Source organism: Microtus oregoni, unplaced genomic scaffold, assembly GCF_018167655.1.
Source record: "Microtus oregoni isolate MIOR12 unplaced genomic scaffold, Mior012 000140F_ref0000409, whole genome shotgun sequence".
NCBI lineage: Eukaryota > Metazoa > Chordata > Mammalia > Rodentia > Cricetidae > Microtus > Microtus oregoni.
This window is the reverse complement of record NW_024544790.1, coordinates 427,638-446,010: the sequence shown is the minus strand read 5'-3', so window position 1 is coordinate 446,010 and position 18,373 is coordinate 427,638. Positions and strand designations below refer to the sequence as shown.

General features: G+C 39.2%; 1 protein-coding gene across 2 annotated transcripts in view; it reads right to left on the bottom strand.

The window, feature by feature from the left end:
- Positions 1–18,373, bottom strand: part of LOC121444768 (gamma-taxilin) — a 56,425-nt gene that overhangs the window by 23,422 nt on the left and 14,630 nt on the right. For both annotated transcript variants that reach the window (XM_041646674.1, XM_041646675.1), the window contains exons 2-3: positions 8,552–8,852; positions 4,035–4,126 (exon numbers count right to left, since the gene is read on the bottom strand). In XM_041646674.1, the coding sequence (XP_041502608.1) occupies positions 4,035–4,126; positions 8,552–8,852 (393 nt within the window). The remainder of the gene's footprint in view (positions 1–4,034; positions 4,127–8,551; positions 8,853–18,373) is intronic.

Genomic DNA, 18,373 nt, shown 5'->3' with positions numbered 1-18,373 from the left:
TTATGGAGTTTGATAGCCATTTGGGCAAGAAACAGCTCTCGCCTGGACTATTGCATAAACTGGACACAGAGAACCCACAGAGAGAGGTCTACTGAACTTGCCTAAGGTGAGATGATCTTTCGGGGTTCCTGATTCATGAAAGAGTCTGGGAGACATTCTGCAGGACACAACAGATAGTGACTGAACTGACTTTGAATTTTCCTGCTTTATGGAAATGTCTGCTGGATAGCATGGGCCTGAAGGCTGAAGATGGATGCCCCAACGGTACAGAGGAACTTTGGGTGACTGTCCAGGCAGCAAGATGTTTCTGTTATTTCTAGAGTTTTAAAAGTTGCTTTTTTCCTGTTTGCTTAGGTAGTATTGTATCTTTCTGGAGTCTTTGATGGAATTAAGAATAGTTAGTTATAGTTATAGTTTTCCTTAGTTATGATAAAGATTATTGTAACTTTTACTTGATAACTGTTTTGTTATATGCAATTTTGCTATGTTAAAGCCTTTTTTTTTTGTTTAAACCGAAAAGGGGGAAATGATGGAGGAAGGTCATTGGCTAATAAAGGAACTGCCTTGGCCCATTTTATTGGTTAGAGGATAGGTGGGAGGAGTAAACAGAACAGAACGCTAGGAGGAAGAGGAAGTGAGCTCAGAGACTTGACAGCTCTCCTCTAGGGAGCAGACACCTGAGAGAGACGCCATGCCCCACTCCCGGCATGAAGCTCCGACCCAGGATGGACTAGGCTAGAATCTTCCCGGTAAGACTGGTTCTCACAGATTATTAGAGATGGGTTGATCGGGATGTGAGAATTAGCCGGTAAGTGCTAGAGCTAAAGGGCCAAGCAGTGCTTAAAAGAATACAGTGTCTGTGTAATTATTTTGGGGCATAAGCTAGCCGAGCAGGCAGCCGGGGTGCTGGGGACGCAGCCCCGCTGCCCTTATTACTACAGGCTTTGGTTGGATTTAGCCCACTAGCTACATAATATATTGTCATTGTGTGTGTGTGTTTCTTTCATATATATGAATGAAATTCTCCAGGGTGCTGGCTTCTAGATGTTGAATTCATATGGCATTATTAAACTGTGTTTTCAGAGTGGCTGGCAAATCTGTATACCCAACAGCACTGTACAAAAGATCATGCAGGGGCTGGAGAGGTGGCTCAGTGGTTAAGAGTACATATTGCTCTTGCAGAAGATCCTAGTTCTATTGCCAACACCCATGTAAGGAAGGTCCAAACTGCCTATAATATAATCCTAGCTCCAGGGATCTGAAATCCTCTTCTAGCTTCTGTGCACAAATGTGCAAACACACATAAATAAGTAATTAACAACAATTTCTTAAACAAGTAGGAAAAGAGACAAGAGACCATGCAAATCTATTCTCTTTAAGTCATATGAAGATTATATGTCTTAATTTTTTCCATGTTAGAAACATAAAATGGATCAGGCACGATAGCATATTCCTTTAATTCCAGCATTCAGGAGGCAATGACAAACACAGGTAGATCTCTGTTGAATTCTAGGGCAGTCAGGGATAAATAGTGAAAGTCTGTCTTGAAAAGAGAGGGAGAGAGGGAAATGGCATTTCATTGTGGTCTTCCTCTCTGACCACTATATGAAGTTAACACATCTACATGTCTTTATGGCCCATTAGGCTAAGTTATCTTTGTATCTTGGTTTTCTAGTTTTATGTCATACCTCTTTGTTATCTTCTTCCTTGCTTTCCACTGTTCTTTTGTTGTTTCCTTTCATATTTGTAGGTATTCATTTTTTTTTCATTTTTATTTTACTGTGCTAAGGACTGAATACAAGACCTTGGACATGTAAGACAAATGCCTTACCACTGAGCTATACATCCTTAGTCCTAGGCGTCCTTTCAGATATAGTTAGTAAAATGTTCTGTGTATGGGCATTTTGCTGCACATATACAATATTTATGTAGTACCTACAAAGGCCAGAAGAGGGCATCAGAGTCCCTGGAACTGGAATTATAGGAGGTTGTTAGCTGCCATGTGGACTCTAACCCTAAATCTTTTAGACAAGCAGCTAGGGGCTTAAGCCTGCTTCAGATATTCTTGTATTAAGTCTTACTCTGTTGGAAATGTTCCAGGTTATTAATGTCATCTTTTAAGGTACTTTGATTTTTTTTTTCTGTTACTACAGATTGAACCTGGGGCAGCCTCACGACCACTAAGCCCTTTTTTGTTGATTTATTTTAAGGCAGTGTCTCACTAAGTTGCCCATATAACCCTTGAACTTGTGATGCTCTTGCCCTAGTCTCCTGAATAGCTGGCATTACAAGTCTGCGCTAACAGGCCCCAGTCTTTAAAATATTTATGGAAGGAACATATTAATTTCAGCAAGACCAATTTCTACAATTTTTATTTAGTCACTTATTTATTGTGTGTATGTGCCACAACATGCCTGTGGAGGTTAGAAGATAACTTGTAGGAATCAGTTCTCTACCACCATGTGAGTCCTGGGGATCCAACTCAGTTCATCAGGCTTGGCAGTAAGTACCTTTAGCAGCTAAGTCACCTTGCTGGCCCATTTTTTTCTGTTTTTTTTTTTTTGGACACAAAGTCTCATCGTATAGCCTAGGTTGGCCTCAAACTCACAGCAATGCTCTGGCCTTAGCATCCCAAGTGCTCGAATTACAAGTGTGTATCACCACACCCAAACAATTTGTGTAAATTCTTAAAAAAATATCTAATCTTGTGTGTATGTATGCATGCCCGCCCAAGTGTATGTATGTGCACCAAACCACATGCATGCAGGAACCCACCAGACTCAGAAGAGGTATCAGACCTCCTGGAACTGACTAAATTGGAGTTCCAGGAAATTGTGAGGGACTACAGGGGTGCTAAAAATCCAACCCACGTCATCTGCTAGAGCAGTAAACATTCTGAACTGCTGAGCCTAGCTTGTACATGTTTGATAATGCTTTTCATGTTGTGAGAAACTCATCCCAAAAGCACTCAGTGGGGTAAGAGTGCTTTTTGTGCAAGTATATTAGTTCAAACCCCCAGTACACATATAAAAAGTAGACAGTTATAACCCTGTGTTATTTGGAGAAGGTATGTGTGTGTCAAGAGGATCACTAGCAGCTTCAGTAAAAGACCCTATCTCAAGACAATAAAATGGAAAGACCCAATGTCCTTCCAGTGACCTTTGGCACAATTGTATCCTCACACAAGAGAGTGCCTTAGCACTTGTTATCTCAACATCTGGGTTATAAAAGGAGGAGTCTAAGGTCAGCTTAGTCTATATATCAGGTTCCAGAACAACCAATGCTATTTCAAAAAAAATTTTTTTGAGTAGGTCTTATGTATGTATTCCAGTCTAGCCTCATACTCCCTATGACATTGAATTCCTAATCCTCCTACCTCTACCTCTCAAGTCCTGTAATTACAGGCATGCACACACACACACACACACACACACACACACACACACACACACACACACACACACACACACACACACACTAAATAGTAGTAACACTGAGTTTTAGAAAATCTGTGCCAGCCAGCATATGCTTGTAGTTTCAACTACTCAAAAGACTGAGGCAGAAGGATCATTTGAGCCCAGAAGCTGAAGACTAGGATGCACAATAAAACCAGACCCTCAAAGACAAAGGAAAGGAAAAGGTCTGTCTATACCGCAGCTTTTGGTCTTCTCTGTGTGCTAGAAAAAGTCTCTCGGTGTGCTGGCACACACCTTTAATACCAATGCAGAAAAGGCAGAGGCAGGCTGACAACTATGAGTTATTTAATACCAATCCAGTCTATATAGCAAGTTCCAGGCCTGCCAATACTACATAGCAAGAACTCGTCTCTAAAAACCAAAAAATAAATAAATAAAACAAAATAAAATCATGAAACCAACAAAAAAAGGCCTCAAGAAATCAGATTCTCTTCCAATTTTTGCATAAGATATTTTACATTTTAAGATACATCAAAATTAATATTTTAAAAAGCCTATCAAGCATACACATATATTCTGTTATATTTGTATGGCCCTCGCAGTTGACTGAATACTCACGAGATCAGCATATTTCTTACAAAGAGCTGCCAGCTTCTCCTCTGGGGTTGAAAGGGTGTTTAGTGCTTGCATCAGCAATAAAACTTCTTTTCCTAATAATTAACAAGATAAGAAAGAAATCCTGAATAATACGATCAAATCTAACCTGTGAATTCTACCAACACTTCCCATGTTCTAATCTCAGAACAAAATAATTTATACCTACAAATAGGAATATAGTATTTGCCAGCTCAATTCTGAAAGATATTTTGAGCTGGTCATGTTGGTTCAAACTGCTAATTGTGGCATGCAAGAGGATTATCAAGTTCAAGACCATCCTGGGCCATAGAGTAAAACCCTGTATCAAAAAACCAAAACCAAATCAAACTATTTAGGATATATAGGTAAGTGGAAGAGCAATTAGTTACCACTTGTGTCCTAAGTTTGATTTTCATCAAGGAAAGGAGCTACTTTTACATTCCAAATTAATGGACTCTACCTCCTCTATTCTTCATTCATCCCCATGCCAAATGTCTACACCCAATAACACTGCTAATTAGGCCTTTTTACTTTTTTTGATTTTTTTTTTTTTTGGAAACAGGGTTTCTCTGTGTAGCTTTGGAGCCTGTCCTGGAACTTGCTCTGTAGACCAGGCTGGCCTTGAACTAACAAAGATCCACCTGCCTCTGCCTCTGGGATTTCTTAAACTGGATGACAAGTACCATTTTCTTTTTCTGAGATTTATTTTATTTTGTGTGTGTGTTGCCTGCATGTATGTACACCTTGTGTATGCCTAGAGCCTACAAAGTGTCTGATTTCCTGGAACTGGAGTTACAGATGGTTGTAAGCCATCATTTGGGTGCTGGGAACCAAATCTGGATCCTCTGCAATACCAATGAGCCATTTCTCCGGCCCCAAGATATTTCTCTCTCTCTCTCTCTCTCTCTCTCTCTCTCTCTCTCTCTCTCTCTCTCTCTCTCTCTCTCTCTCTCTCCTCTCCCTCCCTCCCTCCTTTCCTTTTTTTTTTTTGAGTCAGGGTTTCTTCTAATAAAAAGCTTTGGCTGTCCTGGAACTCTCTTTGTAGATTAGGCTGGCCTTGAACTAAGAGAGATCCGCCTGCCTCTGCCTCCTGAGTGCTAGGATTAAAGGCTTGCACTACCATTGCCTGGCACCATTTTCATTTTAAAAAAGTTCACTCTTACACCCGAGCTATATATGTATATGTCTTAGTGGCTCTGGTATATAGATTGCTATAGAAATAAAATAGCGGAATGACTTCAAAACTGAATACTTTTAAATGTGAGTACAGTGATGGCTTAAGCCTATGAAAGACCCCTGTAGCCCAAGATTTCAGGCCAATAGAATAAGACACTGTCTTCCACCTCCCAAAGGAGGAAACTTTTCTAGCCACATGAAATTTTATTAGTAAAACTCAAGACTCATTTCAACAAGAACATTATGAGAAAGCCTGGCAGTGGTGGCGCATAACTTTAATCCCAGCAGTTGCAAGGCAGAGGCAGGCAGATCTCTGAGTTTGAGACCAGCTTGGTCTACAGAGTTCCAGGACAGCCAAGGCTATACAAGAAAACCCTGTCTCAAAAAAAGAAAAAGAAACAAACCATAAAGAACATCGAGAATTCTTAAACTCAAGGGTTTTTGTTTTGTTTTGCAATGTTAGGAATCTTTTGTTTATAAAACAGAATTTGGATACTATAATTTAGTTTTCATTTATTTTAACTTTTTTGTTTTTAGAGATATGTTATACAGTTTGACCTTGAACTCCTAGGCTCAAACAATCCTCCTGCCTCAGCCTCTAAAGTAGCTGGGATGATAGGTATGTACCATTCCCCTACATAAAATTCACTTTTAAAATACACCATTTAGAGTAAACAAAAAGTAGACAATTTAGTATATTTACAGGGTTGCACAACTAACTGTCACAGCTATCCACCTGGGTAGTGTTCATTAACACCCAAAGCAAACCATACCCAACAGCAGTCACTTCTTGTTCCTCCATCTACCTCTAGCCCTGGCTATTGATTTAAGAAATGTATCATTTTTAGGGAATTAAAAATATTTTTTAGCCAGGTGTTGGTGGTGCACGCCTTTAATCCCAGCACTCAAGAGGCAGAGGCAGGCGAATCTGTGAGCTTGAGGCCAGCCTGGCTTACAAGAGCTAGCTCCAGGACAGGCTCCAAAGCTACAGAGAAACTCTGTCTCAAAAACTATTTTTCATATTCCTTAACTTTTTACATTTTTTTTTTCGTTTTTCAAGACAGGGTTTCTCTGTGTAGCTTTGGAGCCTGTCCTAGAATTCACTCTGTAGACCAGACTGGCCTTGAACTGTGAGATCCACCTCCCAAGTACTGGGATTAAAGGCGTGTGCCATTACTGCCTGGCAACTTTTTACATTTTAAAGAGTAGCAGGAGATTACGTTAGTAAGAAAGGTAACCCAAGCAAGCCATGGTGGTACACACTATTGATCTAACTTGGGAGGTGAAGTCAAAATGTTTAGGAGGCTAGGGTCCTCTTTGACTACACACAGAGTTCAAGTCCAGCCTGGGATACATATGAGAACTTGTCTCAAAAGAAAAAAGAAAACCCCTTCCAAAAAGAGCTGGTGGAAGCGGCAAACACCTTTAATCCCAGGTGAGTTCAAGGCCAGCACAGTCTAAGTAGTGATTTCAGGTCAGTCAGGGCTCTAAAAGAAGATCCTGTCTCAAAACAAAAAACAAGCCTTTGAAAATTAGACCTGATGCCACTTGAATGTTCACCAAATAAAATTTGGTAATTTTCCAAGTATGTATGTAGATATTTTGATGAGTTGTGTTTAGCATAGCAGTTATGTTTTCAGCATGGTCAATTTGACACTCCTATTAAAATTGTCATTGCCACTTTGATCAAATAATTTAGTAGAATTATAAGACTTTACAATTGCAAAAAAATCCACAACTTATCAATCTAAGATGTAAAGTATGAAAACCTGAGGGGTTTCAGTTATAGTGGTAAACTTTTAATTGCAGCACTTGTCACTTGGGAGACAGAGGTAGTTATCTGTAAGTTTGAGGCCAACCTGGTCTACATAGCAAATTCCAGGCCAGGCAGGGCTACATAGTAAAACCCTGTCTCAAAAATAAAACACAAAACAATAAATAAATAAATAAATAAATAAATAAATAAATAAATAAAAAGGCTGAGGGGTAAGACTCAAAGGAGATTTCAGTTTTCTTCATGAGATTCAGCACATCACAAAATGGTGATCTAGCACAGTGGTAGAGTCTTCGCCTAGCATGCATGAGGCCACAGGTTCAATCCTTGCTGTGAGGGAGAATGACACAACATACAACACACAATTTAATGGTATGGTCAGGCATGCATGCCTTGATGCACTTGAGAGCTAAGTCAAGAGTTAAAGGTCAGCCTCAGTTACATAAGAAGTTTGAGGTTGGCTAGGTGGTGGTGGTGTGTACCTTTAATCCCAGCACACAGGAGGCAGAGGCAGGTAGATCTCAAAGTTCGAGGCCAGCCTGGTCTACAGAGTGAGTTCCAGGATGGGCTACACATAGAAACCCTGTCTTGGGAGAAAAAAAAAGCAAAAAGAATTTTGAAGTCACCCTGAACTATATAAGACCTTGTCTCAAAAAAAAAAATACCAGATATAAAAATTAAGCATATCACATCCTTGATCTGAAATACAAGCAATATAGAAGAAAGAAAAAAAGTTTTGAAACTTGGTGAGCTCATTTTCTGCAGTACAGTTAACATACTATCTATAAAATTTTATGTCCAGGGGCTGGAGAGATGGCTCAGAGGTTAAGAGCACTGGCTGCTCTTCCAGAGGTCCTGAGTTCAATTCCCAGCAACCACATGGTGGCTCACAACCATCTGTACTGAAATCTCATGCCCTCCTCTGGCATGCGGGCATACATCGAGGGAGAATGTTGTATACATAATAAATAAATCTTTAAAAAAAAAATTTTATGTCCAATCTTTGATCAGCCTAGTAAAGATGCAAATAAGTCAATTGTCATTCTGTCCTCAAAATATTTTTAGAATTCTTGATTATATAGAGAGAACTAAGCTTCCTATTGTTCTTTCCACCTCCTGTACATAGAGCTACAGCAGACAAGATGACTCACCTGAGGCAAGAGGTGTTTATTTTAAATTGATGTACTGTGTGTGTGTGTGTGTGTGTGTGTGTGTGTGTAGAGGGAGAGAGAGAGTGCATGCACACAGGCATGCACAGAAGAAATGTGTGTGTGTGTGTGTGTGTGTGTGTGTGTGTGTGTGTGTGTAGAGGAGAGAGGGGAGAGAGTGCATGCACACAGGCGTGCACAGAAGAAATGTGTAGCAGTCCTGCTCTCCTTCGACAAAGTGAGTCCCAGGGATCAGACTCATGTTCCCAGGCTTAGCAGCAAGTACTTTTACACACTGAGCCATTTCACTGGCCCGCAACAGGTCACCTGTCTCACACAGAATGTGAATAAAATGAGCACTAGATGAAAACAACATTGAACTATTGACTAGAGTTTATTACCTAAGGTCTTCTCTTTGTTTTTGCTGCACTCTGAATCTTGCTGGCCATCCGGAGGACCGGTTCGAGCTTCTTGTCCAGGAATTTCTTCTCTTGATTCCTGTGCACAGAATGCTGAGCTCACCAAATTCCTGTTCTTTGTTATAAAGTCACTGTCTTCATCCCCTTCCAATGAATGTGTCTTAGTTGTGCCACCACAACTGGAGTCTTCGTGTTGAAGACTATCATTTGCTTGAGAGTTACACATGTCTGCTTTCACTCCTAACCCACAAATTCCAGCTTCTTCCATTGTACCAATCTCAAACTAGAGGGAAGGGAAGAAAAGATAGAGTTAAATATAATCAATATCTATAACCAATGGCATGCCATATCTTGACAGCTTTTTTACTTAGTGACTTGTGAATGTAAATAAGGTAGCTTTTAAGCTTCACTGAGACATGATCTAAACTGTTAAACATAAGGTTATTAATAGCTCTGCAGTAGCAGTGCTTTGCTTCACGAGCCCCTGGGTCTCATCCAGAGCACTTCCAAAAGATAAAGCTAAAACAAAGCATAACTATATGCTACCAAAGGAGGCAAAAATGCCAGTCAGTAATAAATTTAAACTTATTTCCCTATAAAAAATTCACTACTTCACCGGGCGGTGGTGGCGCACACCTTTAATCCCAGTACTTGGGAGGCAGAGGCAGGTGGATCTCTGTGAGTTTGAGACCAGCGTGGTCTACAAGAGCTAGTTCCAGGACAGGCTCCAAAACCACAGAGAAACCCTGTCTCGAAAAACCAAAAAAAAAAAATCACTAGTTAAAATAACTATCTTTTAAACAGTAAATTGTCCCAAGTTGATGAACATTATCTATCCTGCTGTTATTTTAAAAGATGACAGTACAGTTAGCTAGCTAGGTGGCTATCTACCAAAAACTAACTCCCAAAGTACCCAGTGGTAGGCACCAAGGACAAGTGCCAGCACCCAGTAGAAGCACACTCCATTTCCCAGCCCCTTGACAGCTAAGTGAGACTCCCATTTTAGTCAAGGCTGTGATTATCACTTCAGCAATGAGATTTTTATTCTCAGAAGGTAGCTGAGGCTATGACTGTGTCATTTCAGCAACCAGATTTTTATCCACAGAAGGACATGTTCTTTGTCCTCCATCTCCATCTCTATCTCTTTCCCACTCTGCTTGAATACAGAGGTCACCAAGGTTCTATAAGATGGCAGGGCCAAACGACAAAAGCAGCCTGGCCAAATGCCATATAGATACACGAAAGATACTCCATCTACAAAGAAAACACAAATTAGACTATTGGGTGAGTAAGTAATAAACTTCTCTCATGTTATACCACAGAAATTGAGACTGGTATGTTAAATGGCTCTCCCTATCATGAATATAGAAGGCATGCATACAAAAACAAACCAGAAAAGCATTTACTATGGTTTTCTTCTCCCTTGAATCATTATTTTTTACCTTATTCTATTTCGTAATATTTCAAGACAGGGTCTTGCTATACATACCTCAGACTGGCCTAGAACTTGATATTCTTCTGCCTCCTGGCCGCCTGAATTTTGAGATTATAGGTAAGTATCACCACACCTGGCTAACTCTACTTACTTGTCTTCTTTGTATCCTATTTGTTAATATTATTTGGTCACATGATATATCACAACTGTAAACTCTACATTTCCCTTCTGGTTGAAAAGAGGGTCTTTTTTTTTTCTATCTGAAAACAACTGAGATACAAGGTATCTAATACAGTTCTCTTACAAGAAGAGAAAAGATACTTTGAAAAATTAATGGAATTAGGATTGTGGCTCAGTGGAAGGATGATTGATTACCTAACATGTGCATGGCCCTGGGTTTAAAAACCAGCAGCAAAAAAGAAAACAAACAACTATAACAAAACCAACAATACTTTTTTCAAATTATGGCCGCTCAGCTTGGTAGTTCACACCTATAATCCCAGCACTTAAAATGTTACAACAGACAGCAGACCTGGGAAGAATTTGAGGGAAGGAAAAAACATAGTCAAAATATATTGGACAGAAATTTTTTTTAAGATTTTATTTATTTTTTATGTATACAACATTCTGCCTCCATGTATGCCTGCAGGCCAGAAGAGGGCGCCAGATCTCATTACAGATGGTTGTGAGCCAACATGTGGTTGCTGGGAATTGAACTCAGGTCCTCTGGAAGAGCAGTCAATGCTCTTAACCACTGAGTCATCTCTCCAGCCCCCTAAAATTTGTTTTAAATGAAAAAAAAAAACGTAAAAACAAATAAAAGGTTAAAACAGGAAGACTGAAGAAAATTCAAGACCAGCCTGAAAAGTATAATGAGTTCTGGGCCAGTCCAAGCTACAAAGTAAAACCCTGGCTCAAACCAAAACACAATTAATGGGAGTCAGACACTTAGAAAACTCAGGTAGGAAAATTTTGAGCCTGAGCAAAGATGATAAAAACAACTAATGAGGGGGCTGGAGAGGTGGCTCAGTGGTTAAGAGCATTGCCTGCTCTTCCAAAGGTCCTGAGTTCAATTCCCAGCAACCACATGGTGGCTCACAACCATCTGTAATGAGGTCTAGGGCCCTCTTCTGGCCTTCAGGCATACACACAGACAGAATATTGTATACATAATAAATAAATAAATATTAAAAAAAACAACTAATGATAGAGCAGAAATCTGATTTTTAAGTCTTTTAATATGCTTATTTATTTTTGTGTGTGCATGCAAGTAAGCATGCCATAATACATATGTCAAGTTATTAGAGGACAACTTGTAGGAGTTGGTTCTCTCCTTCTACCTGTGGGTCCCAGGGATTGAACTTTTGTTTTCAGGCTTGATGGCAATTGCCTTAACCCACTAAACCACCTGTTGTTTCCAATTGTGACATACTAGGGCTGGAGAGATAGCTCAGTGGTTAAAGTGTATACTTTTCTTCTGAAGGACCTAAGTTTGGTTCCCAGCAGCCCATACCTGTCTATGACTAGTTTCAGAGGGATCCATCATCTCCAGCCTATAGGAACAGTGTCCACACATGCACATAGCTATAAACACATTTATATACATAATTAGAATATTTCAAACTGCAACATATCTAACTGAAGAGCTAAAAATAATTGAAGAATCAAGGTAGAAGGGAATAAAGATATTAAGGCAATGAATATTTATCTTTCACAATCTAGGATTGATATAAATAAATTACTATACAATTGATATAAATCAATGCTTTTGGGAGGTTGTTTGCATCTTTTTAAGACAGGGTCATGAGTAGTCCAAGCCTAGAATTGAAAGTTTCTCCAAAAAATGACTTTGTGAACTCCAGATATCATGTACCAAGTGCTAAAATTATAGGCCAGTGACACTGTGCTTTCTGGAGAACAAATTGGCACTGCAATTCTTTGGCAATATGGATAGCTTCTAACCCACTTAATTCCACTACTAGGATTTCACCCAAGTGTTGCATAGGTGCACTGAAAGGCCAAATATGCTTAAAGCAGCACTACTTGGAAGTAGTGCTCTAAAACAAAATCAATTCAACAGAACTGATCAAGTGCAGTATGTTCAGACTATTGAGTAATGAGAATGAACTACTGCAAATACAACAGCATGGCTTTCACAGACCTAACATTAAGAGGAAGGCATCACAGAATACTTAACTGAAGGAAACAATTTATATATAAAAAGAAGATAGGTGAATAGATTGTACTAGAAATGAGGCACTGGTTGGGCTTTCTAGAGCATTTGGGTATAACGATAGGATAACATAGATGTTGTCCTCTTAAAAATTTATTAAATCCAAGCATTCATAATCTATGTACTCTGAATACAGACAAATATTACTTCAAAGTTTGTTAAAAAATTATACAAGGATGCTGGGTGTGGTGGTACTTGCCTTTAATACCAGCACACTGGAGACTGCAGCTGTGAGTTCAAAACAAGCCTGGTTTACATGAGTTACATGGTAAGACCTGGCTTTGATAAATAAATAAATGACAAAAATTTTTAAATGATTTCTAATGCCTTGTATACTATACTAGTTTTAAAACTAGCCAGGCAGTGGTGGTATATGCCTTTAATCCAGTATTCAGGAGAGATGCAGGCAGATCTCTGAGTTCAAGGCCAGCCTGATCTACTAAGTGAGTTCTAGGACAGGCTCCAAAGCTACAGAGAAATCCTGTCTTGAAAAGAAAAAAAAAAACAACTAAACACACACACACGTTGCAATTTAGGGGCTAGCTCAATGATAGGATGCCTAAGACCAAGGGTTCAATCTCTGGTACAGAAAATACATACAAGTTACAATTTACATATATACTACTTATTTATTTTATTTCTATTGAGTCAGAGTCTCACTAGTAGCCTGTCCTGGAACTTACTATGTACAGGTTGGCCTTGAACTCACAGATTAAAGATGTGTGCTACCATGCTCAGCTTACTTAAAGAGTTATAAGAAACAAAACAAATATTTATTCCTAAAGTGATAAAAATCAGTTCCTATGAAAAGCAGCTACAATACTGAAGGAAGCAGGAATCTGAGTTTGAGAAGCAGCTAGTGGGTACCATGGTTGAGATGTAGCACTAGATCCAGGTTTCACAGCAGCAAGGCCATGATGCAGGATACAAGTGCCTCCAGAGGAAGTAAGGGAGAAATGTGTACCCATGAACAGACAGGCTGACATAGCTTCCTTGCACCACAGAATACAACTGGTTAAAGTGGAAGAGTTGCACAATGCTCAGGAGCAAAAGCTCTGAGAAAGCAGAGAAAGTTGCTGAGAGTGAGAGAAATTTGAAGGGATGTGGGATGTCCTTCTGTATATACGTTGCTTTTATTGATTAATGAATAAAGCTGTTTTGGGCAATGGCTTAGCAGTGCAAAGCCAGGAGGGAAATCTGAACAGAGATATATAGAGTAGGTGGAATCAGAAAGACGCCATGTAGCTGCACAAGAAGCAAGAGGTAATAAACCACAAGCGTTGTGGTAAAATACAAAATCATAGAAATGGGTTGATTTAAGACATAAGAGCTAGCTAGAAATATGCCTGAGCTGTTGGCCAAACAGTGTTGTAATTAATATAGTTTCTGTGTGATTGATTACTAAGGTCTGGGCGGCAGAGAAATAAACAAGCAGTCTCCATTTATAGAATGTATTGAACACCATACCCTAAATGATAAAGATGGAACTTTAGAGAAGTAAGCTCAAAGAAGTAAGACCTTGAGTCAGAGGTTTGCTCTGAGAAGTCCCATCTTTTTGCTAACTCCTCTATCTCCTCCCAGAGATTATAACTGTGTAGAGACTGAGTTTCTATGGGAACAACACAATTCAAAGTGCCTTTAAAAGAAAGTTGTGATATTATAATTATTTTTTAATCTGTTATAGGTAGGCAAGGTAGTCTTTTGTCACTTTAAGAAACCTTGAGGGCTGGAGAGATGGCTCAGTGGTTAAGAGCATTACCTGCTCTTCCAAAGGTCCTGAGTTCAATTCCCAGCAACCACATGGTGGCTCACAACCATCTGTAATGAGGTCTGGTGCCCTCTTCTGGCCTGCAGGCATACACACAGACAGAACATTGCATACATAATAAATAAATAAATATTTAAAAAAAAAAAGAAACCTTGAGTCCAGTGTGATTGTGGTTGTGTGTAATATATATATATATATATATATATATATCAGTGTGATTGTGGTTGTGTGTAATATATATATATATATATATATATATATCAGTATTAGGAAATTGGAGATAGAAGGACAGGAATTCAAGGCCGTCCTGGGCTATAACAGATGCTTTTTTTTTGACACAGGCTTTTCCTATGTAGCAGCTCTGGCTGTCTTGGAATTCACTCTGTAGACCAAAATGGCCTCGCACTCAGAGATCTGCCTGCTCTGCCTCCTGGGTGCTGGGATTAAAGGCCTACACCACCTTGTCCAGCAAGAGATGCTTTCTTAAAGACCAAAAGCAAACAAACAGCAACAATAACAGAAATCCCTTGAACTTTTTAGCTATTAGCCTTTCATCTTCCACACTAACTCCAGGCCTAGGTAACTAATCTACTTTCCCTATATATTTTTGTCTATTTTGGACATTTTCTACAAATGGAATCCAAGTCTGTGGCCCTTCCTGACTTCTTTCACTTAACATGTATTCCATGCTGCAGTACCTATTAATAATTCACTCCTAATAATTGAATATTACTTCACTGCAGACACAAACCACATTTTATTTATCAATTTGCTAACTGATGGGTATTTAAATTATTTCCAATTTTTGGTTATTATGACCAATTCTGCTATAGAAACTAATGTATGTTTTTGTGAACATGCACTTACTGCAGAGTATATAACCAGAAAAGCTGCTAGATCCACAGCCATCCCATTTAACCTTTTGAGGAACTTAACTGTTTCCCCAAGCCCACTGTAACATTTGAATTCACCAGCCATGCATAAGGTTTCTAATGCCTCCACATACTTGCCAAGGCTCATGATCTGTCTTTTTAATTGTGCCCATCAAGAGTGCTGTGATAGTAACCAACTATGATTAGGGTTAGCACTTTTCTGAGGATTGAATATGTTTGGTATCTATCTTCTGCTTATTAGGCATTTGTATACCTTCTTTGGAAAAAAGAACATTTATTCATATGTTTTGCCCATTTTGTAATCTAGTTACTTGTTATGTTAACTAGATATAAATCCCTTATTAGATATAACTGGTAAACATTTTTACCCATTTCTGATTTTTTTATTGCCTCAATTTGGAGAAAAGGCACAATTTTGCCTATTTCAAAATGTCAAAGAGATTAAATTAAAAATTATTTCTGGGCCGGGCGGTGGTGGCGCACGCCTTTAATCCCAGCACTCGGGAGGCAGAGGCAGGCGGATCTCTGTGAGTTCGAGGCCAGCCTGGTCTACAAGAGCTAGTTCCAGGACAGGAACCAAAAGCTACGGAGAAATCCTGTCTCGAAAAATCAAAAAAAAAAAATTATTTCTGGGCCAGTGTGAAAGGGGCTTAATCAGAAGCTTCCCAAAGTTCAATCCTCAGGTCCCATATAGAAGGAAAGGACTGAGTCCTGAAAGAGTTGTCCACACATTTTCTATGCCCACACACAGAAACACTAAAATAAATAGAACTAATTAAAAAAATTTCTAAGTTGTTCCTGTCTGATGTAGTGGTACAAATCTGTAATCCCAGCACACAGAAGGCAAAGGCAGGAGGATTGCTACAAATCCTAGGCCAAGTTGGTCTACAAAGCAGGGTCTAGGTTAGTTTCATCTACAGAGCAAGGCCTTATCTCAAAACCTTGAAAATTAAATTAATACATAAATTTAAGTTATACTGAAAGGTTGGGGAGATGGCTCGGAGGGTAAAGGTCTTGCTCAAAACATGAGGACCTAAGGTAGAAACCCAGCAGTCATGTAAAAAAGCCAGGCATGGACACACCAGTAATTCCCAAGCTGTGGAGAGTGGAGATGGGAGAATCACTGGGGCTAGCTGGCCGCCAGTTTTATCTGCAGGTTGAGTAAGAAACCCCATCTCAAAGGAATAGATGGCAGATGACTGAAACAACAGAACATATCAGTCAACAGGCAGTGTGGCATACACCTTTAATCCCAGCACTCTGGGGGTAGGCACACAGAGGCAGGTGGATCTCTGTGAGCTCGAGGCCAGTCTGGTCTACAGAGTGAGTTCCAGGACAGTCAGGGCTATACAGAGAAACCCTGTCATGAAAAAGAAAAAGAAAAACAAAAAAAGAACAACTCTATCCTCTGGTCTACACACACACACACACACACCTACTTTAAAAAATTTGCCGGTAATTTCAGCTTTGGGGAGGGAGAGACACAAGAATCATAGGACCTTGAGTGATTGAGGAAGACACCCAACACTGGCCCCTTGCCTCAGCACATACATGTACGCGACATGTGCACATGTGTGTGTGTGTGTGTATGTGTGTGTATATATATATATATATATAACACAAAACATTATTACTGTTTTCAGATTAATAGTATATAGTTACACTTAGCATATATGGAAAAGACAAGTTAAAGATTTAAGAAAAGCAGTGTATAGTATCACACACCTATAATCTAAGACAAGACAGATCTCTAGGAGTTTGAGGTCAGCATGGTCTACACAGCAAGTCCCAGGCCAGTCCAGGTAACATGGTGAGACCTGTCTCAAAACATAAAATAATATAAAATGACTGAAGAAAGGCCAAAAAAGACCCAGCAAAGATAGCTCAGAAATTAAAAAGTGCTTGTTGCATAAGCCTCACAACCTGAATGCTATCTCTGAACCCACATAAAAGCACAAGTAGATAAAGAACTCCACAAAATTATCTTCCGACCTTCCACACACCATGACACATTCACATGCACACATACACAACAATAAAAATAAGGACTTTTTTTAAATGCCAAAAACAATCACCCAACTCAAAATTGCCAGTGGCATTCAGTATAAAGATGGTACACAGTGCACCATCACATCTCATGTTTTCCTTCTAATTTTATGCCTGTGGTCATTTGAATGTAATTGGCCCCCATAATCTCTCAGGAAGTGGCACTATTGTTAAGTGTGACTTTATTGGAGTGGGTATGGCCTTGTTGGAGGAAGTGTGTCACTGTAGGGGTGGTTTTGAGGTTTCCTATGCTCAGGATACCACCCACTGTCTCAGTCGATTTCCTGTTGCCTGCAAGATATAGGACTTTCAGCTACTTCTCCAGCATCATGTCTACCTTACACCACCTTGCTCCCTACCATGATGATAATGGACTAAATCTCTGAAACTGTAAGCAAACCACCCCAAATAAATGTTTTCATTTATAAAAGTTGCCATGGTTATGGTCTCTTCACAGCAATAGAAAACCTAAGACACGGTCATTCCCTATGTAGTTAAAACTTTCCATTTTTCAATTGTTTTCAGTTTTTTTGAGGCAGGGTTTCTCTGTGTAGTCTCGTCCTGGAACTTTCCCTGTAAACCAGGCCTCGGATTCAAAGATCCACCTGCCTCTGCCTCCCAAGTGCTAGGATTAAAGGTGTGTGCCACCACTACTCACTAATTTTTCAATATTTGTAGCTATTTCTACCTCTGAATTTCTGTCATATATCAAAGGAAGTGCCATTATTGTTGTTTTATCTTTAAACAAGGCAAGATTACTTCTCCCTTCTCTCCTATTAACTACTTTTGATGTAGTAGTATTATAGAATTTTTCATATTTGTTAATGAAAGGCTTACTTTGGCTCTATAAAAACTTTCTGGTTTTAAATAAGCCTAGTTCCAGCTAAGGTTGAAGTCAACAAATATCACTAAAACAGAAAGTTCATTTTTCTACTCTCCATTTTTACTAGTGTACTTCAAGCTCTATACTGGACTATTTGTTAAATATAAAGCAAAATTTTAGGCCAATATGTGAATGACTTTCTAGTCCTTGTGTATTCTGCATAATGTAGTCAATATAATTTCTTACTCTGGAAGCTGGGATGTAGCTAAACTTGTATAAAGCCCTGGGTTCAGTTCCCAGCAGCATTTTAAACCTGGCATGATGGTGCAGTGCATGCCTACAACTCAACACTTTGGAAGTGAAAGCAGGATAATCAGAATTTCAATGTCAATCTTGGATACATAAGATCCTATCTTTAAAATAAAACAAAAAAGAAACTTGCTTTATTATTATTTCATAAGCATTCTAGGTATATTTTCTTTCACACATCTTTTCTATAAACAATATCTGGAGCAGCTAACACAGTGACTACTATAGCCAGGGACCATAATAAGCACTTCCTATTATTAACTAACTTCATTTACACAAGGTCATGATGAAAGTTTT